The 26,253-nt window shown below is 40.9% G+C and overlaps 1 protein-coding gene and 1 pseudogene across 1 annotated transcript in view; one reads left to right on the top strand and one right to left on the bottom strand.

Moving 5' to 3' along the window:
* GRID1 (glutamate ionotropic receptor delta type subunit 1) overlaps nt 1-26,253 on the bottom strand; it is a 986,611-nt gene that overhangs the window by 399,488 nt on the left and 560,870 nt on the right. The window contains exon 5 of the mRNA XM_064290308.1: nt 19,454-19,507. Coding sequence (XP_064146378.1) covers nt 19,454-19,507 — 54 coding nt within the window. The remainder of the gene's footprint in view (nt 1-19,453; nt 19,508-26,253) is intronic.
* LOC111752989 (heat shock cognate 71 kDa protein-like) lies at nt 16,174-16,635 on the top strand (annotated as a pseudogene).

The following is a 26,253-nucleotide window of genomic DNA, read 5'->3' as shown; positions in this document are numbered from 1 at the left end:
CCAACTGAGATAAAAAGAATTATAACAAAATATCATGAAAAGCTGTACTCCAACAAATTTGAAAACCTAGGAGAAATGGACAAATTTCTAGAAACACACTACCTACCTAAACTAACACAAATAGAAACAGGAAATTTGAACTGACTCATAACAAAAGAAATTGAAGATTTCATTAAAAAAAAAAAAACTCCCAGCAACAAATACAAGCCCCAACGAAACAACCTCACTAGAGAATTCTACCAAACAATCACAGAAGAGTTGACACCAGTTCTACCCAAACTATTCCAGAAAATAGAAAAGGAAGGAATACTCCCTAATTCAGTCTATGAATCAAGCATAACCCTGACACCTAAGTAGGTAAAAAAAAAAAAAAAGTAGGTAAAGACACCACTAAAAAAGAAAACTATAGACCAATATCCCTCATGATGATAGATACAAGAATTCTCAACAAAATTCTAGGCAACAGAATTCAACAGCATATCAAAAAACAATACATCATGATCAAGGGATTCATATCAAGGAGGCTAGGATGGTTCAACATTAGAAAATCAATCAATGTAATTCACCACATAAATAAAGGAAAAAAATCACATGATCATCATAATCGTCACAGAAAAGGCATTTGATAAAATCCAACATCCTATCCTAAAAAAAAAAAAAAACTCTCAGCAAAATTGGAATAAATAGGAAACTTCTCAACATAATTAAGGACGTATATAAAAAACCACCAGGTGCTCCTCGAAAACTCCACGGGGGTAGTTCCACTCTATCCTATAGGGTCACTATGAGTTGGCATCGACTCGATGGCAACAGGTTTGGATTTTTTTTTTTAATACAAAACCAACAGCCAACATTATTGTCAATGGAGAAAGATTGGGAGCATTCCCGTTGAGAACAGGAATGAGACAAGGATGCCCTTTATCACCACTCTTATTCAATAGTGTATTAGGAATCCTAGCTAGAGCAATAAGGCTAGAAAGGGAAATAAAGAGTATCCAAATTGGAAAGGACGAAGTAAAACTATCCTTATTCACAGATGGCATGATCCTATACGTAGAAAATCCCAAAGACTTTACAAGAAAGTTACTAGGACTAATATAAGGATTCAGCAAAGTGACAGAGTACAAGATCAGCACACAAAAATTGTTTGGGTTCCCCTGCACTAAGAAGGAGGACTCTGAAAATGAAATCAAGAAATTAATACCATTTACAATAGTTCATAAAAGGATAAAATACCTGGGAATAAACCTAACCAGGGATGTAAAAGACTTATACAAGAAAAACTATAAAACACTACTGCAAGAAACTAAAACAGACCTACATAAATGGAAAAGCATACCATGCTCATGATTGGAAGATTTAACATTGTGAAAATGTCAACACTACCAAAAACAATCTATAGATTTAATGCAACCACAATCCAAATCCCAACAACATTCTTCAGTGAAATGGAAAAACGAATTTCCAACTTTATATGGAAAGGAGGGCGTCCCTGAACAGCTAAAGCAATACTAAAGAAGAAGAAGAAAGTAGGAGACCTCACACTTTCTTATCTTAAAACTTTCTCTACAGCCCTGGTAGCCAAAGCAGCCTGATACTGGTTCAATGACAGACACATAGTCCATGAAACAGAATTGAGAACCCAGAAGTAAATCCATCCATTTACAGAAAGCTGATCTTTGATGTACGATCAAAGTCCATTCAATGGAGAAGAAAAATTTTCTTTAACAAATGGTGCTGGCAAAACTGGATACCCATATGCAGAAGAATGAGTCAGGAGCCATACCTTACACCATAAACAAAAACTAACTCAAAATGAATAAAAGACTTAATCATTAAAGCTAAAACTATAAAGTTCCTGGAAGATACCATAGGATCAAAACTAGGGGACCTAATTATCAGCATAAATAGTCTATCAAACAAAATTAAAAATGCATAAATGACAAAAGATACATTAGATAACTGGGACTACCTAAAAATTAAATACTTATGCTAATCAAAAGACTTTATCAAGGGAGTAAAAAAAGTTATGGACTGGGAAAAAAATTTGGCAATGACATATCTGATAAGGGTTTAATTTCTAAAGTATATAGAAAACTTCAACAACTAAACAACAAAAAGACAAACAACCCAAGTATAAAATGGGCAAAGGACATGAACAGACACTTCACTAAAAAGGACATTCATGCAGCCAGCAAATATGTGAAAAGATGATTGTGATCATTAGCCATTAAAACTGTTAAAAAAAAAATTGTTGTCAAGCTGATTCTGACTCATAGTGACAGCCATTAGAGAGATGCAAATCAAAACTACAATGAGATACCATCTCAGCTCTGCAAAAATGGCAATGATAAAAAAAAAAACAGAAAACAACAAATGTTAGTGAGGTTGTGAGGGAACTGGAACTCTTATACATTGCTAGTGGGACTGTAAAATGGTATAACCACTATAGAAAATACTATGGTGCTTCTTCAAAAATCTAAAAATAGAAATACCTTATAATCCACCAATCCCACTCCTAGGTATATATCCTAGAGAGATATGAGCAGTGACACATATCGACATGTGCACACCTATGTTCATTGCAGCATTATTCACAATAGCAAAAAGATAGAGACAAACTAAGTGCTCATCAACAGGTGAATGGATAAACAAGTTGTGGTAAATACACATGATGGAATACTATGCAGCTATAAAGAATAATGATGAGTTCTTGAAAATCAACATGGATGAACCTGGAGGACATTATGTTGAGTGAACTAAATCAATCACAAAAAGACAAATATTGTATGTTACCACTATTATAAAAAGTCAAGAATAGATGTACACAGAGAGCAAAGTTCTTTGATGTTTACCAGAGATGGGAGGGAAAGAGGGGAGAAATCACTTTCTAAATGGTAGACATTTGTTACTTCTGGTGCTGAGAAAGGCAATCCCTAATATGGGTGAAGTCAGCATAACTTGGCCATCATAAATAAAGACTCTAAGAAGGACATGAGAGAGAAAAAGGGGCAGTTTTTTAAATGCTATAACATACATAATTTTGCAGCAACAGTAATAACAATGAAAAAAATATGTGCGTGGTTATGTAGATAGATATGGGTGTATGTAGGTGTATTGGAAGGCATATGTGAGCAAACACATACGCACATATAGGTGTATCTGTAGGCATATGTATGCACGCGTTTGCTATAGTTACATATTTGCTAAAAATAAAAAAACAAAACTAGTATTAAGATCCCTCAAAGAGATAAGAAAACTGTGGGAAAAACTCTAGAAGAATTCAGGAAAAAAAAAAATACTAGAACAAACAACAAACTCAATGAAGAAATAGAATCCTTAAATAAAAAAAAAACTAGAAATTCAGAAGCTTAACAATAAAATAAATAACTCAATGAAAGGACACAAAAATAGAATTGAAACAATAGAAGACAAAATCAGTGAAATAGAGGACAATACCCCTGATACTACTCTGCAGAACAAAAAGAAAAAATAAATAAACAAAAAACAGAGAAAGCCTAATAGGTTATGTGGGACACAATCAAAAGAAATAATATATGAACAGCATATTATTCTTCTTCCAGAAATGGAAGAGAGAAAAAAAGTACAAAGAGAATTTTTGAAGAATTAATGGAAGAAACCATTCCAAATGTCATGAAATAGGAGAATATTTTCATCCAAGAAGCTGAAGGAACTCCATATAGGATAGACCTCAAGAGGAATTCGCTAAGACATTCATAATCAAACTTTTCAGATCCAAAGACAAAGAATTTTGGAGACACACATGAAAAGTGAAATATCACCTACAAAGGGGCCTCAAGAAGGATAAATGCTAATTTGTCAGAAACTATGCAAGCAAGAACGCATTGGCATCGTATACACAACGCCCTAAAAGAAAAGAACTGTCAATTGAGAATTATATAGCCAGCAAAATTGCCATTCAGAACAAACTGTTTTAAATGCAGGATGTTAAATGTAAACCTCATGGTAACCACAAAGAAAATTAATAAATCTACTCACCAAAATAAAGAGGAAATAAAAAAAGATGCAGTAAACACACATACACACACAAAAATAATAATAATTGAAAGAAAAAAATTGATATACAAAAAGAACTTGGCATAGGAAGTAAAGCGGAACAAAGAAACCATTAACACCACAAACACACGCACAAAAGTATATCAAAATGGCTGCAGTAAATTCTTACCTGTTGATAATCACACTGAATGTAAAGATTAAATGTATCAGTAAAGAAGCAGTGATAGAATGGAGTTAAGAAAAAATGACCCATCAACGTGTTTTCTACAAGAGACACACATTAAGGGCAAAGACAAAAAAAGGTTAAAAATCAAATGATGGAAAAAAAAAATACGAAGCAAACAGCAATCAAAAGAAAGCAGAAATGTCAATTTTAATATCTGACAAAATAGACTTTAAGTCAAAATCCATCAAAAGAAAAAAAAAGGACATTATGTAATGAAAAAAGGATCACTTAACCAAGAAGATGTAACAGTTATAAATATTTATGCAACCAATGCCAGGGACCCAAAATTTATAATGCAAACTCTAATCGAATTAAATAGATAAACAGATCTACAATAATAGCAGGAGACTTTAATACACCGCTTTTGATGACGGCTAGAACAACTAGAAAGAAAATCAATAAAGATATAGAAGACCTGATTAATGCTATTACACAACTGAACCTAACTGACACATGTAGGACACACCACCCAACAGTAGCACAATACACATTCTCTACCACACACGGAACATTCTCTAGAATAGACCATATTTTAGGCCAAAAAGCAGACCTTGATAAATTTATAAAGATTGAAATCATACAAAGCATCTTCTCTTACCATGACAGCATGAAGCTAGAAACCAGTAACTGGAAGAACAAGAAAAAATAAATAAATAAACGGATGGAAACTAAACGACTCACTCCTAAAAAACTATTGACCATAGAAAAAATCAGGCATGATCCATCAGCGTGGATCACGGGTGCCATCCCCATCCTCTTCTGAATCTGGTTTGAATTTCTGGCAGTTCACTTTTGATGTACTGCTGCAACCATTTTTGAATTATCTTCAGCAAAATTTTACTTGTGTGTGATATTAATGATATTTATTGTTCAATGATTTCCTCATTCTGTTGGATCATTTTTCTTTGGAATGGGTACAAATACAGGTCTCTTTCAGTTGGCTGGCCAGGTCCTCCAAATTTCTCAGTATAGATGATTGGGCACTTCTAGTGTTGCATCTGTTTCTTGAAACATCTCAATTTGTATTCATTCCATCAATTCCTGGAGCCTTGTTTTTCACCAATGCCTTCAGTTCTGCTTGGACTTCTTCCTTCAGTACCATCACCTCTTGGTCATATGCTACCTTCTGAAATGGTTGAATGTTTACCAATTATTTTTGATACAGTGTCTGTGTATTCCTTCCATCTTCTTTTGATGCTTCAAGTATCATTCAATATTTTGCCCATAGAATCTTTCAATATTGCTACTTGAAGCCTAAATTTTTTCAATTGTTTCAGCTTGAGAAATGCTGAGTATGTTCTTCCCTTTAGATTTTCTAACTCCACGTCTTTGTATATTTTATTATGTTTTATTTTGTCTTCTCGAGCTGCCCTTTGAAATCTTCTGTTCAGCTTTTTAATTTCATCATTTCCTCCATTTATTTTAGCTACTCTGTGATCATCAGCAAGTTTCAGAGTCTCTTCTGACACCCATTTTGACTGTTTCTTTCCTGTCTGTTTAATGATCTTTTTCTTTCTCCATGTAGGATGTCCTCAATGTCATCCTACAACTTGTCTGGTGTTAAGTCATAAGTGTTCAATGCATCAAATTTATTCTTGAGATAGTCTCTAAATTCAGGCCAGATATACTCAAGGTCATACTTTGGGTCTTGTGGGCTTTTTTTCACTTCTTCAGCTTCAACTCGTACTTGCATATGAGCACCTGATGGTGTGTTCTGCAGCCGGCTCCTGCCCTGCAACATCTGACGATATTGAGCTTTTCTATTGTCTCTTTCCAAAGATGTAGTCAATTTGATTCCTGTGTATTTCATCCAGAGAGGTCCACATATATGTTATTTGTTGTTAAAAAAAAAAATGTTATTTGTTGTTAAAAAAAAAAATTTTTTTTTTTTTGTTAGGCACCATCAATTCAGTTCTAAATGATAGCAACCCTATGTACAACAGAATGAAACACTGCCCAGTCCTACCCTTTCTTCACAATTGTTGCTACGTTTGAGCCCATTGTTGCAGCCACTGTGTCAATCCATCTCGTTGAGTGTCTTCTTCTTTGTGGGAAGGTGTTTAACCATTATTCTATCATTGGCATCACTGTGCTTCAGGATAGATCTTAAAATGGTCTTTTTGACAATGAATGTGACACCGCTCCTTTTCACTTTTTCATTCCTGGCATAGTAGGCCATATGATTGTCCAATTCAAAATGGTCAATGCCAGTCCACTTCAGCTCACTAATGCCTAGGACATCTAATCTACAGGACTAATAGCCTACACGAACCATAGCTTCCTCTACCAAGACCAGAAGAACTAGATTATGCTGTCTACCACTAAAGACAACTCTGATTGGAGCCGCAATAAATAGACCCTGATAGAACAGGAGAAAAATGTGGAGCAGTACTCAAATTCTTAAAAAATCCAGACTTACTAGGTCGATTGAGACTAAAGTACTCCTTGAGACTACCACTTTGAGATACCCTTTAAACCTTGAACTGAATCTATCCCCTGAGGTCATCTTTTAACTAAATAACAGATTGACTCATATAATAAAGAATATTACCTGCGAGTACTGTGCTCCTTTAAAAAAAAAATCACCTATATGAGACCAAATTGTCAATAACCACTCTAAAGCAAAGATGAAAAGGTAATAGGACAGGGAAACTAGATTATTGGAAACATAACAACCAGAAAAGACATGAGAGAACACTGACACATTGTGAAAAATGTAACCACTATCACTAAACGATTTGTGTAAACATTGTTAAATGGGGACCTAATTTGCTGAGTAGATTTTCGTTGAAAACACAATAAAATATTATTTTAAAAAAATGTACACACAAACCAAAAAAAAAAGAAGAGGCAAAGAGTATCTAAGGGGATGAAATAAGTTGAAAACAAATAGCAGACTTAAACGTAACCATAGCAATAACCATTTTAAATGTAAACGATCTAAGTACTTCCTCTAAAAGGCATAAGTTGTCGTAATAGATCAAAAAGGCAACACTCAAGTACATGCTACCTACAATCAAAGCATAAAGAAACAAATAGGTTAAAAGTAAAAGAATGAGGAAAATACATAATGCTAAATTAGTCAAAAGAAAACTGGAATGGCTGTATCAAAGAAAGTGCATTTCAGTGCAGAGAAAATTTTCAGGAATGAAAAGGGCATTTCATTATGATAAAAAAAAAAGGTTCGGTTAATCAAGAGGACATAAATACCCTAAAAGTTTATTCCCCTTATAGTAGACCGTCAAAATGCATGAAACGAAAACAAATAGAACTGCAAGGATAAATACATAAACTCACAATTAAAGTTCAAAAATAAGCATAGATATAAAAGACATAATAAACATCACTATCAGCCAATTTGGCCTAATTAACATTTACATAATATTCCACACAACAGCAACAAACTACACATTCTTTCCAAGAGTTCATGAAACATTTAACAAGAGAGACCATATTATGGGCTATTGAACAAGGCTCGGTAAATTTAAAAGCATTCAGGTAATACGACTTATGTTCTCTAACCATGATAGAATTAAATTTGAAATCAATAACAGAAAGATCCCTAGAAAATCCCCCAAATATTGGAAAACTAAATAATACACCTCTAAACAACACTTGGCTCAAAGAAGAAATTTTAAAAAATAAATATAGAAAGAATTTTAAATTCAGTAACAATGAAAATACAATATATCAGGATTTGTGGGATCCCACTATATCACTTAGGGCGAACACTATAGCACTAAAGAAAAGAAAGGTCTCAATTCAATAATTTCACCTTCTCCCTTAAGGAAATAGGAAAGAGAAGAGCAAATTAAAGCCAGAAGAGAAAAAAAGAATGAAGATGAAAGTAAAATCAGTAAAATAATAGAGAAAATTAATGAAACCAAGAGCATGTTCTTTGAGAAGATAAATAAAATTGATAAACTTCTAGCCAAACAGATCAGCACGCAAAAAAAAAAGAGAGAAATTATAAATATCAGGAATAAGACAGATGGTATTATTACAGACTGGACAATATTAAAAGGATAACAACAAAATATTATGAACAACTTTATGCCTATAATTTTGATAACATATAAAATGGAAAAATTCCTTGAAAGATATGAATTGCCAAACCTAACTCAAGAAGAAATAGGTAACTTGAAAAATGTTATGTATCTATTAAACAAATTTAATGTGTAGTTAAACACCTTCTCATAAAGAAAGCTCCAGGCCCAAATGGCTTCTGTGGTGAGTACTATCCAAAACTTAGGGATGAAATAACACCAATTCTGCACAAACTGTCCCAGAACATTGAAAATGAGAAAACATTTCCCAACTCATTCTATGAGGCCAGCATTACCCTGATGACAAGACGTAAGACAGACATCAAAACAAACGAAAACCAAAGAATATCCCTCATGAGCATAAAAGCAAAAACCCTACTCAAAATTTTAAAAACAAATTAAATCCACTAACATATTTTAAAAAATGATAATACATCATGACAAGTGGGTTTTATCCCAGAGTTTAATGTTAGAAAATCAATCAATGCAATTTACCATATTAACAAACTAAAAAACAAAAAACAAACATGGTCTTTTAGTAGATACAGGTAAAGCATTTGACAGTATCCCTCATCACAAGCCCTTCTCCGCATCCCATAACCTCTTCTCCAAGGAAACCAGACCCGTAACGCTAAACACTAACTGGGGAGGAGTAGATGTATTAAAGAGCCACCACATAAAGGAATCAAACCAAAGCACGTGCCTTGGAGTGTTTATCTTAATCCAGTTCAGTGGTTTGAACCTATCCTGAGCGGCCTTGGAAGAAAGGTCTGGAAATCTGCTTCCAAAAGTCACAGCCTCAAGAACCCTGTCGAACAGTTCTACTCTGCATACATGGGGTCACCACGAGTTGGAATCGACTCAATGGCAACTGGACGTTCATCAGCCTGCGTTAAGCAAGACCTTTTCAAGAATCCACTCCTCACAGAGGCACTGAAGTTTCAGTGGTGAACTGCATTCCGGCACATACTCAAGGAACTTAGAGTCTAGAGTCCACCTTGACCAATGATACATTTTGCTTTCCACGTGCTCCTTCTAATGCCCACCTTCCTCCAAGCCAACATGTAAGTTAATCCATCGGTGAAAATTGTAGTTTAGACCCAAAAGCACATTTGCTTGCCAGTATCCCCACAGCTGAGCCCAGAGACTCTAGAAACAGTCACGGAGACCCAAACCAACATTAACCAGAGAGGGGCAGATGCATTAAAGAGCCACCTCATAAAGAAAGCACACCAAAGCGTGTGCCCTTGAAGGTTTATCTTTAATCCAGAAAAAATGGATTAAACAAGGCAAGCATAAAGGAAGAAAATAAAGGACAAAGTCTGTAAGAAATGTGGCGGGGAGGCTGCAGCTGTAGGACCACCATGGAGGCCTCCTTGGAGACAGATGTGGGGGCAAACAGACACAGACTGTAGCTGGTGTGAGAGACGAATCTTCCTTCCTCCAGAGAAATGGGGTACAGTTTTGGGAAGTGGAAGACATGGCCCCCACTATGTGACAGCTGGAATTCTGGAGACAATGATAAAGGGTGAGCTACCATGCCCCCTCCCTGACCTTTATTTTTCCTCCCACCCTAGTGTATCCCTAGCCATCACCTATGACAAAGAGAAAGCCAATAATTTCCCAGCTGGAAATGGTGTGTCTGTGGCTCTATGTTTGGGTCTCTTAAAAATTTTTGTTTAAGCCTAAAATGATATCACTGTAATAAGAACAACAGGCTTCCAACATAGCTGAAAAAAAATCAGATAAAAGAATTAAAAAAAATGAAGAAACCCTAAGAATCATGTGGGACTCTATCAAGAAGGATAACTTGCGTGTGATTGGAGTCCCAGAACAGGGAGGGAGGACAGAAAACACAGAGAAAATAGTTGAAGATCTCCTGACAGAAAACTTCCCTGACATCATGAAAGATGAAAGGATATCTATCCAAGATGCTCATCGAACCCCATGTAAGATTGATCCAAAAAGAAAAACACCAAGACATATCATCATCAAACTTGCCAAAACCAAAGATAAACAGAAAATTTTAAAAGCAGCCAGGGAGAAAAGAAAGGTTTCCTTCAAGCGAGAATCAATAAGAATAAGTTCAGACTACTCAGCAGAAACCATGCAGTCAAGAAGGCAATGGGACGACATATACAGAGCACTGAAGGAGAAAAACTGCCAGCCAAGGATCATATATCCAGCAAAACTCTCTCTGAAATATGAAGGCGAAATTAAGATATTTACAGATAAACACAAGTTTAGAGAATTTGCAAAAACCAAACCAAAGCTACAAGAAATACTAAAGGATATTGTTTGGTCAGAAAACCAATAATATCAGATACCAGCACAACACAAGGTCACAAAACAGAACATCCTGATATCAACTCAAATAGGGAAATCACAAAAACAAATTAAGATTAATTAAAAAAAAATGCTCATAACAGGGAATCACTGAAGTCAATATGTAAAAGATCACAATAATCAAAAAGAGAGACTAAATACAGGTGGCATAGAACTGCCATATGGAGAGTGATACAAGGCGATATAGAACAATACAAGTTAGGTTTTTACTTAGAAAAATAGGGGTAAATAATAAGGTAACCACAAAAAGGTATAACAACTCCATAACTCAAGATAAAAGCCAAGAAAAACGTAACAACTCAACAAACATAAAGTCAAACACTACGAAAATGAGGATCTCATAATTTACTAAGAAAAATGTCTCAGCACAAAAAAGTATGTGGAAAAATGAAATTGTCAACAACACACATAAAAAGGCATCAAAATGACAACACTAAACACTTATTTATCTATAATTATGCTGAATGTAAATGGACTAAATGCACCAATAAAGAGACAGAGAGTCTCGGACTGGATAAAGAAACACGATCCGTCTATATGCTGCCTACAAGAGACACACCTTAGACTTAGAGACACAAACAAACTAAAACTCAAAGGATGGAAAAAAATATATCAAGCAAACAACAAGCAAAAAAGAAGAGGAGTAGCAATATTAATTTCTGACAAAATAGACTTTAGACTTAAATCCACCACAAAGGATAAAGAAGGACACTACATAATGATAAAAGGGACAATTGATCAGGAAGACATAACCATATTAAATATTTATGCACCCAATGACAGGGCTGCAAGATACATAAACCAAATTTTCACAGAACTGAAAAGTGAGATAGACACCTCCACAATTATAGTAGGACACTTCAACATACCACTTTCGGAGAAGGACAGGACATCCAGTAAGAAGCTCAATAGAGACACGGAAGACCTAATTACAACAATCAACCAACTTGACCTCATTGACTTATACAGAACTCTCCACCCAACTGCTGCAAAGTATACTTTTTTTCTAGCGCACATGGAACATTCTCTAGAATAGACCACATACTAGGTCATAAAACAAACCTTTGCAGAATCCAAAACATCGAAATATTGCAAAGCATCTTCTCAGACCACAAGGCAATAGAACTAGAAATCAATAACAGAAAAACTAGGGAAAGAAATCAAATACTTGGAAACTGAACAATACCCTCCTGAAAAAAGACTGGGTTATAGAAGACATCAAGGAGGGAATAAGGAAATTCATAGAATGCAACGAGAATGAAAATACTTCCTATCAAAACCTCTGGGACACAGCAAAAGCAGTGCTCAGAGGCCAATTTATATCGATAAATGCACACATACAAAAAGAAGAAAGAGCCAAAAGCAGAGAACTGTCCCTACAACTTGAACAAATAGAAAGTGAGCAACAAAAGAATCCATCAGGCACCAGAAGAAAACAAATAATAAAAATTAGAGCTGAACTAAATGAATTAGAGAATAGAAAAACAATTGAAAGAATTAACAAAGCCAAAAGCTGGTTCTTTGAAAAAATTAACAAAATTGATAAACCATTGGCGAGACTGACTAAAGAAACACAGGAAAGAAAACAAATAACCCGAATAAGAAACAAGAAGGGCCACATCACAACAGACCCAACTGAAATTAAAAGAATCATATCAGATTATTATGAAAAATTGTACTCTAACAAATTTGAAAACCTAGAAGAAATGGATGAATTCCCGGAAAAACACTACCTACCTAAACTAACACATTCAGAAGTAGAACAACTAAATAGACCCATAACAAAAAAAGAGATTGAAACGGTAATCAAAAAACTCCCAACAAAAAAAAGCCCTGGCCCGGACAGCTTCACTGCAGAGTTCTACCAAACTTTCAGAGAAGAGTTAACACCACTACTACTAAAGCTATTTCAAAGCATAGAAAATGACGGATTACTACCCAACTCATTCTATGAAGCCACCATCTCCCTGATACCAAAACCAGGTAAAGACATTACAAAAAAAGAAAATTACAGACCTATATACCTCATGAACATAGATGCAAAAATCCTCAACAAAATTCTAGCCAATAGAATCCAACAATATATCAAAAAAATAATTCACCACGATCAAGTGGGATTTATACCAGGTATGCAAGGCTGGTTTAATATCAGAAAAACCATTAATGTAATCCATCACATAAATAAAACAAAAGACAAAAACCACATCATCTTATCAATTGATGCAGAAAAGGCATTTGACAAAGTCCAACACCCTTTTATGATAAAAACTCTCACCAAAATAGGAATTGAAGGAAAATTCCTCAACATAATAAAGGGCATCTATGCAAAGCCAACAGCCAACATCACTCTAAATGGAGAGAGCCTGAAAGCATTTCCCTTGAGAACGGGAACCAGACAAGGATGCCCTTTATCACCGCTCTTATTCAACATCGTGCTAGAAGTCCTAGCCAGGGCAATTAGGCTAGACAAAGAAATAAAGGGCATCCGGATTGGCAAGGAGGAAGTAAAATTATCTCTATTTGCAGATGACATGATCTTATACACAGAAAACCCTAAGGAATCCTCCAGAAAACTACTGAAACTAATAGAAGACTTTGGCAGAGTCTCAGGTTATAAGATAAACATACAAAAATCACTTGGATTCCTCTACATCAACAAAAAGAACATCAAAGAGGAAATAACCAAATCAATACCATTCACAGTAGCCCCCAAGAAGATAAAATACTTAGGAATAAATCTTACCAAGGATGTAAAAGACCTATACAAAGAAAACTACAAAGCTCTACTACAAGAAATTCAAAAGGACATACTTAAGTGGAAAAACATACCTTGCTCATGGATAGGAAGACTTAACATAGTAAAAATCTCTATTCTACCAAAAGCCATCTATACATACAATGCACTTCCGATCCAAATTCCAATGTCATATTTTAAGGGGATAGAGAAACAAATCACCAATTTCATATGGAAGGGAAAGAAGCCCCGGATAAGCAAAGCACTACTGAAAAAGAAGAAGAAAGTGGGAGGCCTCACCTTACCTGACTTCAGAACCTATTATACAGCCACAGTAGTCAAAACAGCCTGGTACTGGTACAACAACAGGCACATAGACCAATGGAACACAATTGAGAACCCAGATATAAATCCATCCATGTATGAGCTGCTGATATTTGACAAAGGACCAGTGTCAGTTAATTGGGGAAATGATAGTCTTTTTAACAAATGGTGCTGGCATAACTGGATATCCATTTGCAAAAAAATGAAACAGGACCCATACCTCACACCATGCACAAAAACTAACTCCAAGTGGATCAAAGACCTAAACATAAAGACTAAAACGATAAAGAGCATGGAAGAAAAAATAGGGACAACCCTAGGAGCCCTAATACAAGGCATAAACAGAATACAAAACATTACCAAAAATGATGAAGAGAAACCAGATAACTGGGAGCTCCTAAAAATCAAACACCTATGCTCATCTAAAGACTTCACCAAAAGAGTAAAAAGACCACCTACAGACTGGGAAAGAATTTTCAGCTATGACATCTCCGACCAGCGCCTGATCTCTAAAATCTACATGATTCTGTCAAAACTCAATCACAAAAAGACAAACAACCCAATCAAGAATTGGGCAAAGGATATGAACACACACTTCACTAAAGAAGATATTCAGGCTGCTAACAGATACATGAGAATATGCTCTCGATCATTAGCCATTAGAGAAATGCAGATTAAAACTATGATGAGATTCCATTTCACTCCAACAAGGCTGGCATTAATCCAAAAAACACAAAATGATAAATGTTGGAGTGGCTGCGGAGAGATTGGAACTCTTATACACTGCTGGTGGGAATGTAAAATGGTACAACCACTTTGGAAATCTATCTGGCGTTATCTTAAACAGTTAGAAATAGAACTACCATACAACCCAGAAATCCCACTCCTCGGAATATACCCTAGAGAAACAAGAGCCTTCACACAAACAGATATATGCACACCCATGTTTATTGCAGCTCTGTTTACAATAGCAAAAAGCTGGAAGCAACCAAGGTGTCCATCTACGGATGAATGGGTAAATAAATTGTGGTATATTCACACAATGGAATACTACGCATCGATAAAGAACAGTGACGAATCTGTGAAACATTTCATAACATGGAGGAACCTGGAAGGCATTATGGTGAGCGAAATTAGTCAGAGGCAAAAGGACAAATATTGTATAAGACCACTATTATAAGATCTTGAGAAATAGTATAAACTGAGAAGAACACATACTTTTGTGGTTACGAGGGAGGGAGGGAGGGAGGGAGAGGGTTTTTTACTGATTAATTAGCAGATAAGAACTGCTTTAGGTGAAGGGAAGGACAACACTCAATACATGGAAGGTCAGCTCAACTGGACTGGACTGGACCAAAAGCAAAGAAGTTTCCGGGATAAACTGAATACTTCAAAGGTCAGCGGAGCAAGGGCGGGGGTTTGGGAGCCATGGTTTAAGGGGACTTCTAAATTAATTGGCAAAATAATTCTATTATGAAAACATTCTGCATCCCACATTGAAATGTGGCGTCTGGGGTCTTAAATGCTAACAAGCGGCCATCTAAGATGCATCAATTGGTCTCAACCCACCTGGATCAAAGGAGAATGAAGAACACCAAGGTCACATGACAACTAAGAGCCCAAGAGACAGAAAGGGCCACATGAACCAGAGACCTACATCATCCTGAGACCAGAAGAACTAGTTGGTGCCCGGCCACAATCGATGACTGCCCTGTCAGGGAGCACAACAGAGAACCCCTGAAGGAGCAGGAGATCAGTGGGATGCAGACCCCAAATTCCCATAAAAAGACCATACTTAATGGTCTGGCTGTGATTAGAGGAATCCCCGCGGTCATGGTCCCCAAACCTTCTGTTGGCACAGGATGGGAACCATCCCCGAAGACAACTCATCAGACATGAAAGGGACTGGACAGTGGGTGGGAGAGAGATGCTGATGAAGAGTGAGCTAATTGTATCAGGTGGACACTTGAGACTGTGTTGGCATCTCCTGTCTGGAGGTGATGGAAGGATAGAGAGAGTTGGAGGCCGGCAAAGTTTTCACAAAAGGAGAGACTGGAAGGGCTGACTCATTAGGGGGAGAGCAAGTGGGAGTAAGGAGTAAGATGTATATTAACTTATATGTGACAGAGTGACTTGATTTGTAAACGTTCACTTGAAGCTCAATAAAAGTTAATTAAAAAAAAAAAAAAAAGAACAACAGGCTTTTATTTTCAGTGGGTCATATTGAATATGGCTGTCTCCCAAGGATACTTCGGCCTGTAATTGAGAGAGCACCTTGGTCATTAACGAGAAGTCTGCACTGTGGTCCAAGGATTGGCGTTTTACAGGAGGCCCCAATTTTGCATTGCAAACTTCAAGAATGGCCTTGAGCAAGCACCAAGCCAAACCCAAAGCATGCCTTTCAGTGTGTGTACCTGAGCCCTACTACGTCTTTTTACTCAACATCTCTGCTGTGGATAAGACTACTGGAAAAGGAATAAGATCACCAACACTAATGACAAGGACAGCTTGACTAAAGATATTGAGTATATGGTCCAGGAAGCTGAGAAGTACAATGCTGCAGATGAGAAGCAGAGGGACAAAGTGTCTTCTAAGAATTTGTTTGAGTCCTCTGCATTTAACATGAAAGCAATAGTTGGGGATAAAAAAAACTTCAAGGCAAGAGCAACGATGAGGACCAACAGAAGAATCCTGACAAGTGTAATGAAATTATCAACTGGCTTGATAAGAAACAGACAGCAGAGAAGGAAGAATTCGGACATCAGCAGAAAGAGCTGGAGACAGTCCGCAACCCCGTCATTACCGAGCTGTACCCGAGTGCAGGAGGCATGCCTGGAGGAATGCCTGGGGGCTGCCCTGGTGGTGGAGCGCCTCCAGCTGGTGCTGCCTCTTCTGGGCCCACCATTGAGGAGGCTGATTAAGCCAACCTCTGAGCATAGATACCTTAGCACTGTTCCACAGGAAAAAATGGAAGGACCCAAATCTGTAGCACATTGAGTTGCAGTTTTAAAAGTTAAACTGCTGTACTAAATTTCTGGGTAGTCTCAATACTTGAATATGGAATACGTACACAGGAAAAGGAAGTGACACTGTGCCTTATTAGCACTGTATTGCAAGCAGAAAACGCAACGTCTTAAAACTGTATTTAAAATTGGCACCAAAAAAAAATCAGTATTTTGATTGTGAGATGAAGCTATCTTGCCCTCTCCCTAGAAGCAGGAGTGTTGCCTGTGGTGCTCTGTGCCTCTCCATGTTGTCTGATTCTGTATAAAGTCTAGCCCCAAAGATCAAGTTGTTGTGAAGTAGCCAAGTGTGACTGTGGGTGTTGGCTTGTCATTAAAAGTTGCTATCTTGAAAAAAATAAGTCCAAGCTTTGGAAGTGGCTCACCCACCGGAGGCCTCGGACCCGACTTGCAGGCTAGGTGAAGGTGACAGTCTCCTCCACCAACTAAGGATCTTTGCCAAGACCATGGGCATGATCACAGGGAATGATATTGGTGGAAAGGGTCCAGATCTGGAGCCAAAAACTCTTGAGATTGAGTCTCAGATGCACTATCCCATAAAAAAAAAAAAAAAAAAAACCTGGGCAAATTAGTCAACCACTCAAGCCTCCACATTCCCATCTGTAAAAAGGAAGGTGTTAATAAAACTGCCCGACAGAGTGGTCCACGAGGCCTAAGGAAGGTAACAAATGAAAGCATTTTGACAAGTGTCTGGCATATATCAGGTGATCAGGAAACAGTAGCTGTTTCCCTTTCCTCTCAAGAGGAAGAGCTTCCACAGAGAGAAGGAAGCCAAGCAAGGTGCAGGGAGGGGGTCCTAGGGGCCCCTTGCTCCAGCAGGGGTGCTTAGCCCAGGACACATGCAGGATCAGTGTTCTCTGCTCCTCCAGCCCAGGGTGCACTGCTGACCATGGGTGGCATGGGGGGCGGGGACATGACAAGGCTCTTTTGTGAGGCCATTCCAGCATGGCACCACACCTGACTCCCTCTGGTGATACTGTGACCTGGGGTCTCACTCGCACCTGCAATGCCCGTGGAGAATGCCCGGGGGGGCAACTTACACTCATCTTACTTGAAATTAACGTAGGTACTGAAGAGGGAGTCAGAAGGGACAGACAGAAGACCCTGGGAGTGGGGAGGGGATGCAGAGAAGTGAAAAGGAAACGGGTTAGAGAGAGGAGAAATAGAGCACTTTTCTAAAGACTGACAACAGAGCTATCTGACTCGGCGGAACCATCGAAAAATAAAACTCAGCCTTGGACATTCACCTTACGGGGCACTTGGAATGTGTCCTTTCTCTGAAACAAAGGAAACTGGACTTCAAGAACCTGTAGAGAAGCTAGCAAAGCACAGAGGATTTGAAGTGGGTACGGAATAAGGAGGCCTCAAGTCAGCTCTGAAGAGTGGGGTGGCTGTCGGGTTCCTGCTATTAATCACCAGCACAGCCTTGCGTACCCCACAGTAAACGGATGGTTACCGCATGCCTCCAACAGCCCAAGGTAGATGTGGACCTAACAGAATGTGAAACTTTGGAGAAAAACTGAAAAGTGGGCCTTGTGAACTCTTATTATCGAATACTATCTGCACAATTATTAAAACAAACCACCCAAAACTATTCTAGCCATCTGAGCTAATGAAGAGACGCACATCGTAAAAAAGAATGAATTACCTCCATAATAAACCTTGCCTCTTCCGGAATAAAGCCATTAGGAATTGATTGGCTAATTTTGGAACAGCTGAAGGCCGCCGCTCTGATGAGCGCCCACACCAGGAAAAGGGGTTAGAGACAGCTCTCAGGCAGTAGCACACTGGGGCCTCCCAAGTGGATTCTTCAGGAAAGCTAGGGGATGTAGCGACAGGGCAGTCCCGCGTGATGCCTGCAGTCTGCAGGATGCCCAGAAGTTTTACAGCCGCCAGGGCTCGGCAGGGTGTGGTCCGTGGAAAGCAGAACAGGACACAGTGATACCACGGTGTTCCCATTCCTCCCCGGGGTCCAACTAGTGGATGGCCCAGCGATGGGAGAGTTCCCACTCACACCCTTTAAATGATTGTACTGGTGCCTCTCCATTCCCACCAGCTGCACAGGTTTGTGCACACACATATACACATACACACTCACACACAAATTATACACACTCATGTGTACACATATATACACTCACACACACTCTAACATATACACACTTACACATAAACATACTCAAACACATACACACTACCACGCATACACTGACAGGCACACTCACATACACACTCTAACACATGCGCCCACATGCACATATACACTACACACACTCTAACACACACACATGCACACACACACTTAGGCACACATGCCAGCATACAGTCACACATACCCTCAACCGCCTGCAGAAAATGTGGCCTCTGTCCCACCTGATGCCTACTTCCTTTGCCCTAATCCTTCTGCACTCCATTGTCTGACCTGCTCAAACCTCTCTAGCCTGACTCCTGACCCCTGACTGTTTTGCACTCCGGCTGCACTTCTCTCTGGCTTTTGACTTCCTGTGGATGCCACTCTGGATCCTTCTCCTGGTTCCCACCTGATCCAGGTGAGCATCTTGCCAGTTCAAGCCCAACTCCCAGGCCCTTGTTTGGCACGTGAGGCGCCAGTCTCACTCCAGCCCCACACATCAGAGGGGGCCTGAAATGTTAGCCCAAGCTCTGCTGGGCAAAGGGCTCAGCAGGGCCACCCCTCACCCTGTGGAGGGGTCCTTACCTCATTCACAAAAACCCAGTGGCTGTCCTTGGAAGCCAAGTTGGTCTCCACAGCCTGCAGAGAGAAAGAGAGAACCAAAGTGAGCAGAAGCAAGCCAGAGACTGTTCGACACACAGGATGATTGCCGGGATAGGTTTTATAAACACCGCTCTGGGAGAGTTTTTCCCTAACAAAACAAGCTGTCCTGCTCCATTTGAACACAGATGTCTGGTTTCCTGCTGTTCTTGTGATTTCTGGAGCAGCAGCTGAGGGCAAGGCAGAGGCTCCAGCTTCTAGGGCCACCTGAGGCGCAATTCGCCTCCTGGCTGCCGGGTCCCTCCCTGGAGAAAGCCTACAAACACCTCTTCTGGAGGGACGGTCAGAGGGGGAGATTCCTCATAGGCTGAGGCTAGAGGTCAGGAAACCAGAAGGCAGGATTGATGCTGGCTTGTCTAGCTGTCTAGCTAGCCATGAGAAATGACACCAGGAAGACAGACACTGACAGCCAGGCTTGGAGCTGCCTTCAGTTCTGTAGGAGCATAACTAGGCCTGTTCTGGCTCCTGGACATGTCCAGCCCCCACCCCAATGATGTTCTTTGACAGCATGCATGCACATACACACTCGAACACACATACTTCATAGTAGGTACCTTGCTTGTGCTAGAGTACCAAACACAAACAAACCACTGCCGTCCAGCTGACTCTGACTGAAGATGACCCCACGTGTGTCAGAGTAGAACGGTGCTCCATTCGGGTTTTGGGAAGTAGATCCCCAGGCCTTTCTTCCTAGGTGCCTCTGGGTGGACTCAAACTTCCAACTTTTCAGTTAGCAGCAGAGTGTGTCGATTGTTTGCATCACCCAAGGACTCGCTGTGCTATAGTTACCAGTTCACTCAGCCACCAGGCTGTTGGCTCCATGAAGTCAGGAGCCATGTCTGTTTTGGTCAGGGTTGTGTCCTAGAACCTTACACTCTACCCAGCAGTTGCAGTCGGTCAGTTCTGAATCGTGGTGGCTGTATGTGTATCAGTAGAACTATGTTCCATAGGGCTTTCAATGGCTGATATTTTGGACGTAGACCACCAGGCATTTCTTCAAGGCACCTCTGGGTAGACTCAAACCTCCACCCCTTTGGTTAGTGGCAGAGCATGTTAATTGTCTCACCACCAGGGGACTCCCAGCACATAGCAGGTGCTCTATAAACATTGTCGAATATAAGTATTGGAGGCCAAGGCAGATATTACCCAATGACTTATTTTGGGTTGTGTTGTATTTTTTTTCTTTTGGGGTGCCTTTCCCTTCCTCAGTTGGAAACACCATAGGCTGGAGGAAGTGGAAGAGACTGATGGATTCCCAGCACATCCTGTGAGAACGCTCACAGTTAGCATGTGCCAAGGGCTTGCTGAGCACCAGGCACCACGACAGGCCATTTACGTACCTGTGAGGGAGTCATCGAACCACAGTCTGTTTTTTATTGTTTATAATGTTATTTTTATTACTCTCTTTATGTGGAAAAAAAAATGTAGGAAACTAAAAATGTTCAGAATCATCCCAAATCCCACCACATTTTTAGAAATCTGATAAAGTAGGGAAAATGCCCCTATATATTCCTCCAAATTCATCCCCCAGAGGTCACTGGAAGTGTTCCTTTCCATAAGCATCCTTGTGCTTTTATGGTCACACCTGAAAGTGCACATCTACATATCAGGAAGGAGTTTTTATTAAAATGAGATCATAAAATACACATCTGGTTATAACTGTAATTTTTTTACTAATCTACCTATCAGGAAGGAGTAGTAGCAGTTCAGTGGTAGAATTCTTGCCTTCCATGCAGGAGACCCAGGTTCAAGTCCCAGCAAATGTACCTCATGAGCAGCCACCACCCACCTGTTAGCAGAGGCTAACAGGTTTCAGTAGGGCTTCCAGACTAAGATTAGAAAGAAAGGCCTGGAAATCTGCTTCCAAAAATAGCTAAAAATACCCTATGGATCACAACACAACTGATCATGGAAAAGGTGCAGACCTGGGCAGCATGTCAGATCAATGTGCATGGGTTCACCATGAATCAGGAGCGGACTCAACAGCAGCTAACAACAGCAACAACATAGATCACGAATATCTTTCCAGGTCAGCTCATAGAGATCCGACTCATTCTTCCTGACAAATGAGGCTGAGAAGGAAAAAAGGGCTGCACGTGACCTGGCCAGTGTGTGGCCGGGGAGGAAGGAAGTGTGTGAAATACAGCTGGTGGGGGTGCCCAGGTGAAACTTAGCATCTTTGTCCTTTACAGACAACACCCCACAGGACACAGAGTGCACATGACAGCCTTTCCTGAACCAGGTTGGGGTGAGGACACAGACTCCAGCCTCTGTAGTCTATGAAAGAGAGGGGACCATCCCTGAGAAGAGACAGACAGGCCTGGCAGCCTGGAGTGCGGTGGAACAACTTCACCCCACTGCCATTTCACCTCCTGTCTCAGTCTGCTCATCTGGAAAGTATAGATAGCACTTGCCCCCAGCCCTTGTCTGCCAAGGAATGTGAAATATTTTAAGTTCTCAGTCTCAAGAAGAGGCAAACACACAGAATGGAATTTGAAGAAGTCCCAAGCCTTTCCCAAGAAGTAGGGAGAATTTGGCCTTCCCAACCCTTCATGAGTTCCACCTTTGCTCCTCGTTTTAGCTTGGGTCCCGAGAGGGAGTCTTCTCTCTCACGCTATATGAGTCCCTATTCCTGACGTTTCTCTTCATGAGCCACATCCCCACAAATCTTCTCTTCTGCAGGGAAATTGATTTGTCTAAACACACTTTCACCAGCTCTCTCCCCTACCTCGGAAAGAAGGTTCCAGGTGGTACCTACACAGGATGGCAAGCTGTATGTCTGGAAGTTGGTGGTGCTTTGTCCTGAGGACACCTTCCACTCCATTCTACATCCTCAGTAACCCAGGCCCTCTCCACAGAAACCACAAGGACTCAAGAGCCAGCAATCTCTGAAGAGCCCAGGGATGAGGGGGAGAAGGAAGAGCACCTTGGGATGGAGGCACAACATGCTTTCCAGCCTAGCCCAGAATTTCTTGCTTCAGCACACAAACACCCATACTGAGGCCCCTGGTGGGGAGGTGAGGGAGGGAGCTTGAAGAGGGGGTGGATGGAGAACATTCTGCAGTACAGGGCCGAGCTCTGGCTCACCTTTACTCTCAATAGTCCAGCATATTTTTAGTGCTCACATAGAGGACATTGTGACACACTTATCAAATTTGCACATGATACGGAGCCAGAAGAATGCCGTATGATGGATGTAAAGGTCTCAGAAAGTTGGCACCCTGAACCAAGTCTAAAGAGATGCAGTTTAACAAGGTGAACTCCAAGTCCTGCACTTGGTTTTCCCCATAAGAAGGGCAAATGAGAAGATGAACCTTGAGATGACTCAGGGAAAGGCCCAGGGGTGGGGGCCTGTTCTGTCCCTTGAGGGGCCAACCTTCCTGGGTCACCCACTTAATGAGGGACACAGTAGACCGGACCTTGGCTCCTGGAGAACAATGTAAATTGATGGCAAGTTAAAGTGACAAAGAATGCATGGAGCCTGAGACATTCTTCTTGTTAGTTGCTGTCAAGTAAGCTCAAACTCCTGGTCCCCATTTACAACAGAACTAAACATTTACCAGTTCTGGGTCATCTTCAAGATCGTTGGTATGCTCGGCTTCATTGTTGTGGCCACTGTGTACTTGAGTGCCTTTCAACCTGTGGGACTCATCTTCCAGGACTATATCTATCAGACAATATTCTGTTGTGATTCATAGTGTTTCCACTGGCTAATTTTCAGAAGTAGATTGCTAGGTCTTTCTTCCTTGTCTGTCTTAGTATGGAAACTCTGCTGAAACCTACCCACCATGGGAGACCCTGGTGGCCTTTGAAATATTGGTGGTATAGATTCCAGCATCACAGAAACATGCAAGCAAGGATATTGTAAATGTGTTTAAGCACATGAAGAACTGCCATGCAAATGAAAGATTGGAATTGCTCTTTACAGACTCTGAGAGCTGATTTAGATCAATGGCTCCAGTAATTAGGGAGACAAAGAGCAACTCAATATAGGAGAGAACTTTCTGACTTTCCAAGTGGTTCAAAGATAGAATGGGATGCTCAGAAGTAATGAGGTCTCTGTCACAGGAAGGCAGTACCATATAAATATTTCAGTATCAGACGGAGGTTCACAACAGACAGGGAGTAAGACTCCTCCCAGCACTGATGTTCCACACCAAAGGTGCTCAAGTCTGATGCAGGTAAGAACTTCCTGGAGAGCTTTGAAAAATGCAGACCCTGGGCCCCACTCCCAAGGGTCCCTGGGAATGGTGACATCTCTAAGAGTCCCAATCCTATCTCTTGGCTTCCCAGGCTTAGAGCCCTGCTTCAGAAAGTACAGTTATGTGAATTGGAAGGTGTAGGCATGCTTGTACACTTAAGCGGTCCTCTGCTTGTCCCCACAGGAGCAAGCAGTGAAGAGGACAGACTCCGCTGCCAAGATCCCAGTGAGTGGGTGGAAGCCCTGCTATCCTAAGTAGTCTTTGCACCTGGTATCAGCTTCATGCATGGAAGATACTGATGGGGAGAACTGATCAAAAAAATCCCACAGGAAAACTGGCTAACTTTCCTGCTCTACTTTCTCTCACTGATTAAGGATGAAGGTAATTTATGAAGCCTCTTTCCCTATACGGAGATAGTGTTCGGCTACAGCTGAGGGTACAAGTTACACAGGGATTGGGATAGATGGAAAGAATGAGAAGCTACTGCAGATTAAGCACGAACAGCCCCCACCCCCCATGCTCCACAGTTGCTAATGCTGTCAGCTCTGTGGGAAGAGCCCTGAATGCTCTCGGCCCAGTGGGTGGTGTCCCGCCCAGTACCATTATTCTCCTTCCATGGCAGCTCTTTCCCTTCTCCTCTACAGCTAGGTCTGAATCAGGGGGAGTCAGGGTCCTCCCATTCGTCTTCAGAGCAAGCAGGGTATGGGGGAGTCCTGCAGGCAGATCTTGTGGTTCGAATCCCAGTTCGGCCACATCTTAGCCAGTGCTCCTGGACAAGTCATTCCGCCTCTCTCAGCCTCAGTTTCCATGCCCACAGGGATGCTCTGCCCAGTGCCCTCACCCTGCTAGGCTTTGAGCACTGGGGCTCCCAGTAGACTCACCCAACAGCCGACACCTGCCACTCTGCTGCCCATTGACCCCCCAGCTGTGGGAAATTTGCTTGGTAGCTGCAGTGCCCAGAAATTTACATCTTTAGCCAAGGACTGGACTGAGATGACCAGGGATAAAACTCCCAGCTGCCTCAATCCCTTATGGGGACTTCTCTGCAGCGGCTTCTCAACTGCTGCCGGATTCCTCTGCGGGCCGGAGCCAAAACTGCCTGGCTGGACAGTGCCTGCTGACGCAGCTCCCTTCGCTTGCCTGTTCTGCTGCCCTACTCCCCACTGGTTGTCTACTTCCTTTCTTCTTTTTTTTTTTAAATCAATTTTATTTTTTAGAGTAGTTTCAGGTTTACAGAAAAACTAAGCACAAAGTACAGAGAGTTTCCATTTACCCTCTCTTCCTGCACTCAGTTTCTCCCATTACGGACTCTCGCATCCTTATGGTTCCTTTGTTACAACTGAGGAAGCAACATCTACACGTTATTATCGACTAGGGTGCAATCTTAGTGTTGTCTCCTCCTACAGGTTTTGGCAAATACATAATAATAACAATGCATCACAGTATCACACAGAAGAGTTTCCCTGCCCAGAAATGCTGCCTGCTCCACCTCTTCATCCCTCCCTGGTTTTCTTTTATTTAATTCCCCTAGGGACACTTCTTAATAAATCATTTTCACACAAATCTCCATCTCAAGGTCTGCTTTAATTTAAGACCAACCCCTCCCACATGCAGTTATTGTGAGGATTAAAGGAAATTGCATGTGGAGTTTTCAGTCCGGTAAGAGGCACATTATAGATGATCAGTTAACATGAAGGCCTCACCATTCCTTCCACTCAGGCCCCACCTGATCATTACTCAATGGTCTCTCTTGAATTTGTAGATATGCATAACCCCGCGTTCAGTCATTCATCCGCTCAACAGGCTGGGTTCACAGTACCGCAGCAGCTGCCACTGACTCCCCTGGACACGGGGCAGACCGGTAGCCTCGTCCCCACCACCATGGCATCAACAGTGGTAAAAAGACAACCACACCACTGCAAGGTAGTGAGCATGCCTCCTCAAGGTAGCCCTGCATGGGCACCTCCCCCATCTCTGCCAAGGGTAGGTCCAAGGCCATGGAACTCTGTAGGCAACTGCAGAGATGTGTAGACAGAAATACACAGATAACAGAGGGAATTCCCTCTGTCACATTCCCCAGTGGGAGATGGTGAAGTGAGCCAGCCTCCTGCTCAGGGTGGCTCTCAGCCACTCACCTTTAGCCAGAGAGGAGGCTGGTTCTCTGTATTCACCTGGGAATGTGAACCTAAGTCTCTCCTGGAGCTGGGCACCATGGCCTTGAGTGCACCCAAAAAACACTTGTTGCAGTCGAGTCGATTCCAATCACAGCAACCCTGTGGGACAGAGGGTCTATAGGGTTTTCTACTGCCCTGTAGGGTTTCCAAAGAGCAGCTGGTGGAACCGAGACCTAGATCCAGATGCATGTCTTGCACAAGACCCCTGAGCTAGTCCCTGGCAGAGACTGGATATGCACTCAGTCTGTCTGTGTCTAACAACCTGTGTTCTTTTCCCTTGGTCATGTTGCTCCCCAAAAGGCATGGACAACTGGCAGAACAGGCAAGCAAGCCTCTGGGCTTGGGCCCA

The sequence above is a fragment of the Loxodonta africana genome, chromosome 8 (genome assembly GCF_030014295.1).
Source record: "Loxodonta africana isolate mLoxAfr1 chromosome 8, mLoxAfr1.hap2, whole genome shotgun sequence".
In the NCBI taxonomy this organism is placed as follows: Eukaryota; Metazoa; Chordata; class Mammalia; order Proboscidea; family Elephantidae; genus Loxodonta; species Loxodonta africana.
This window is presented reverse-complemented; position numbering and strand designations above follow the sequence as displayed.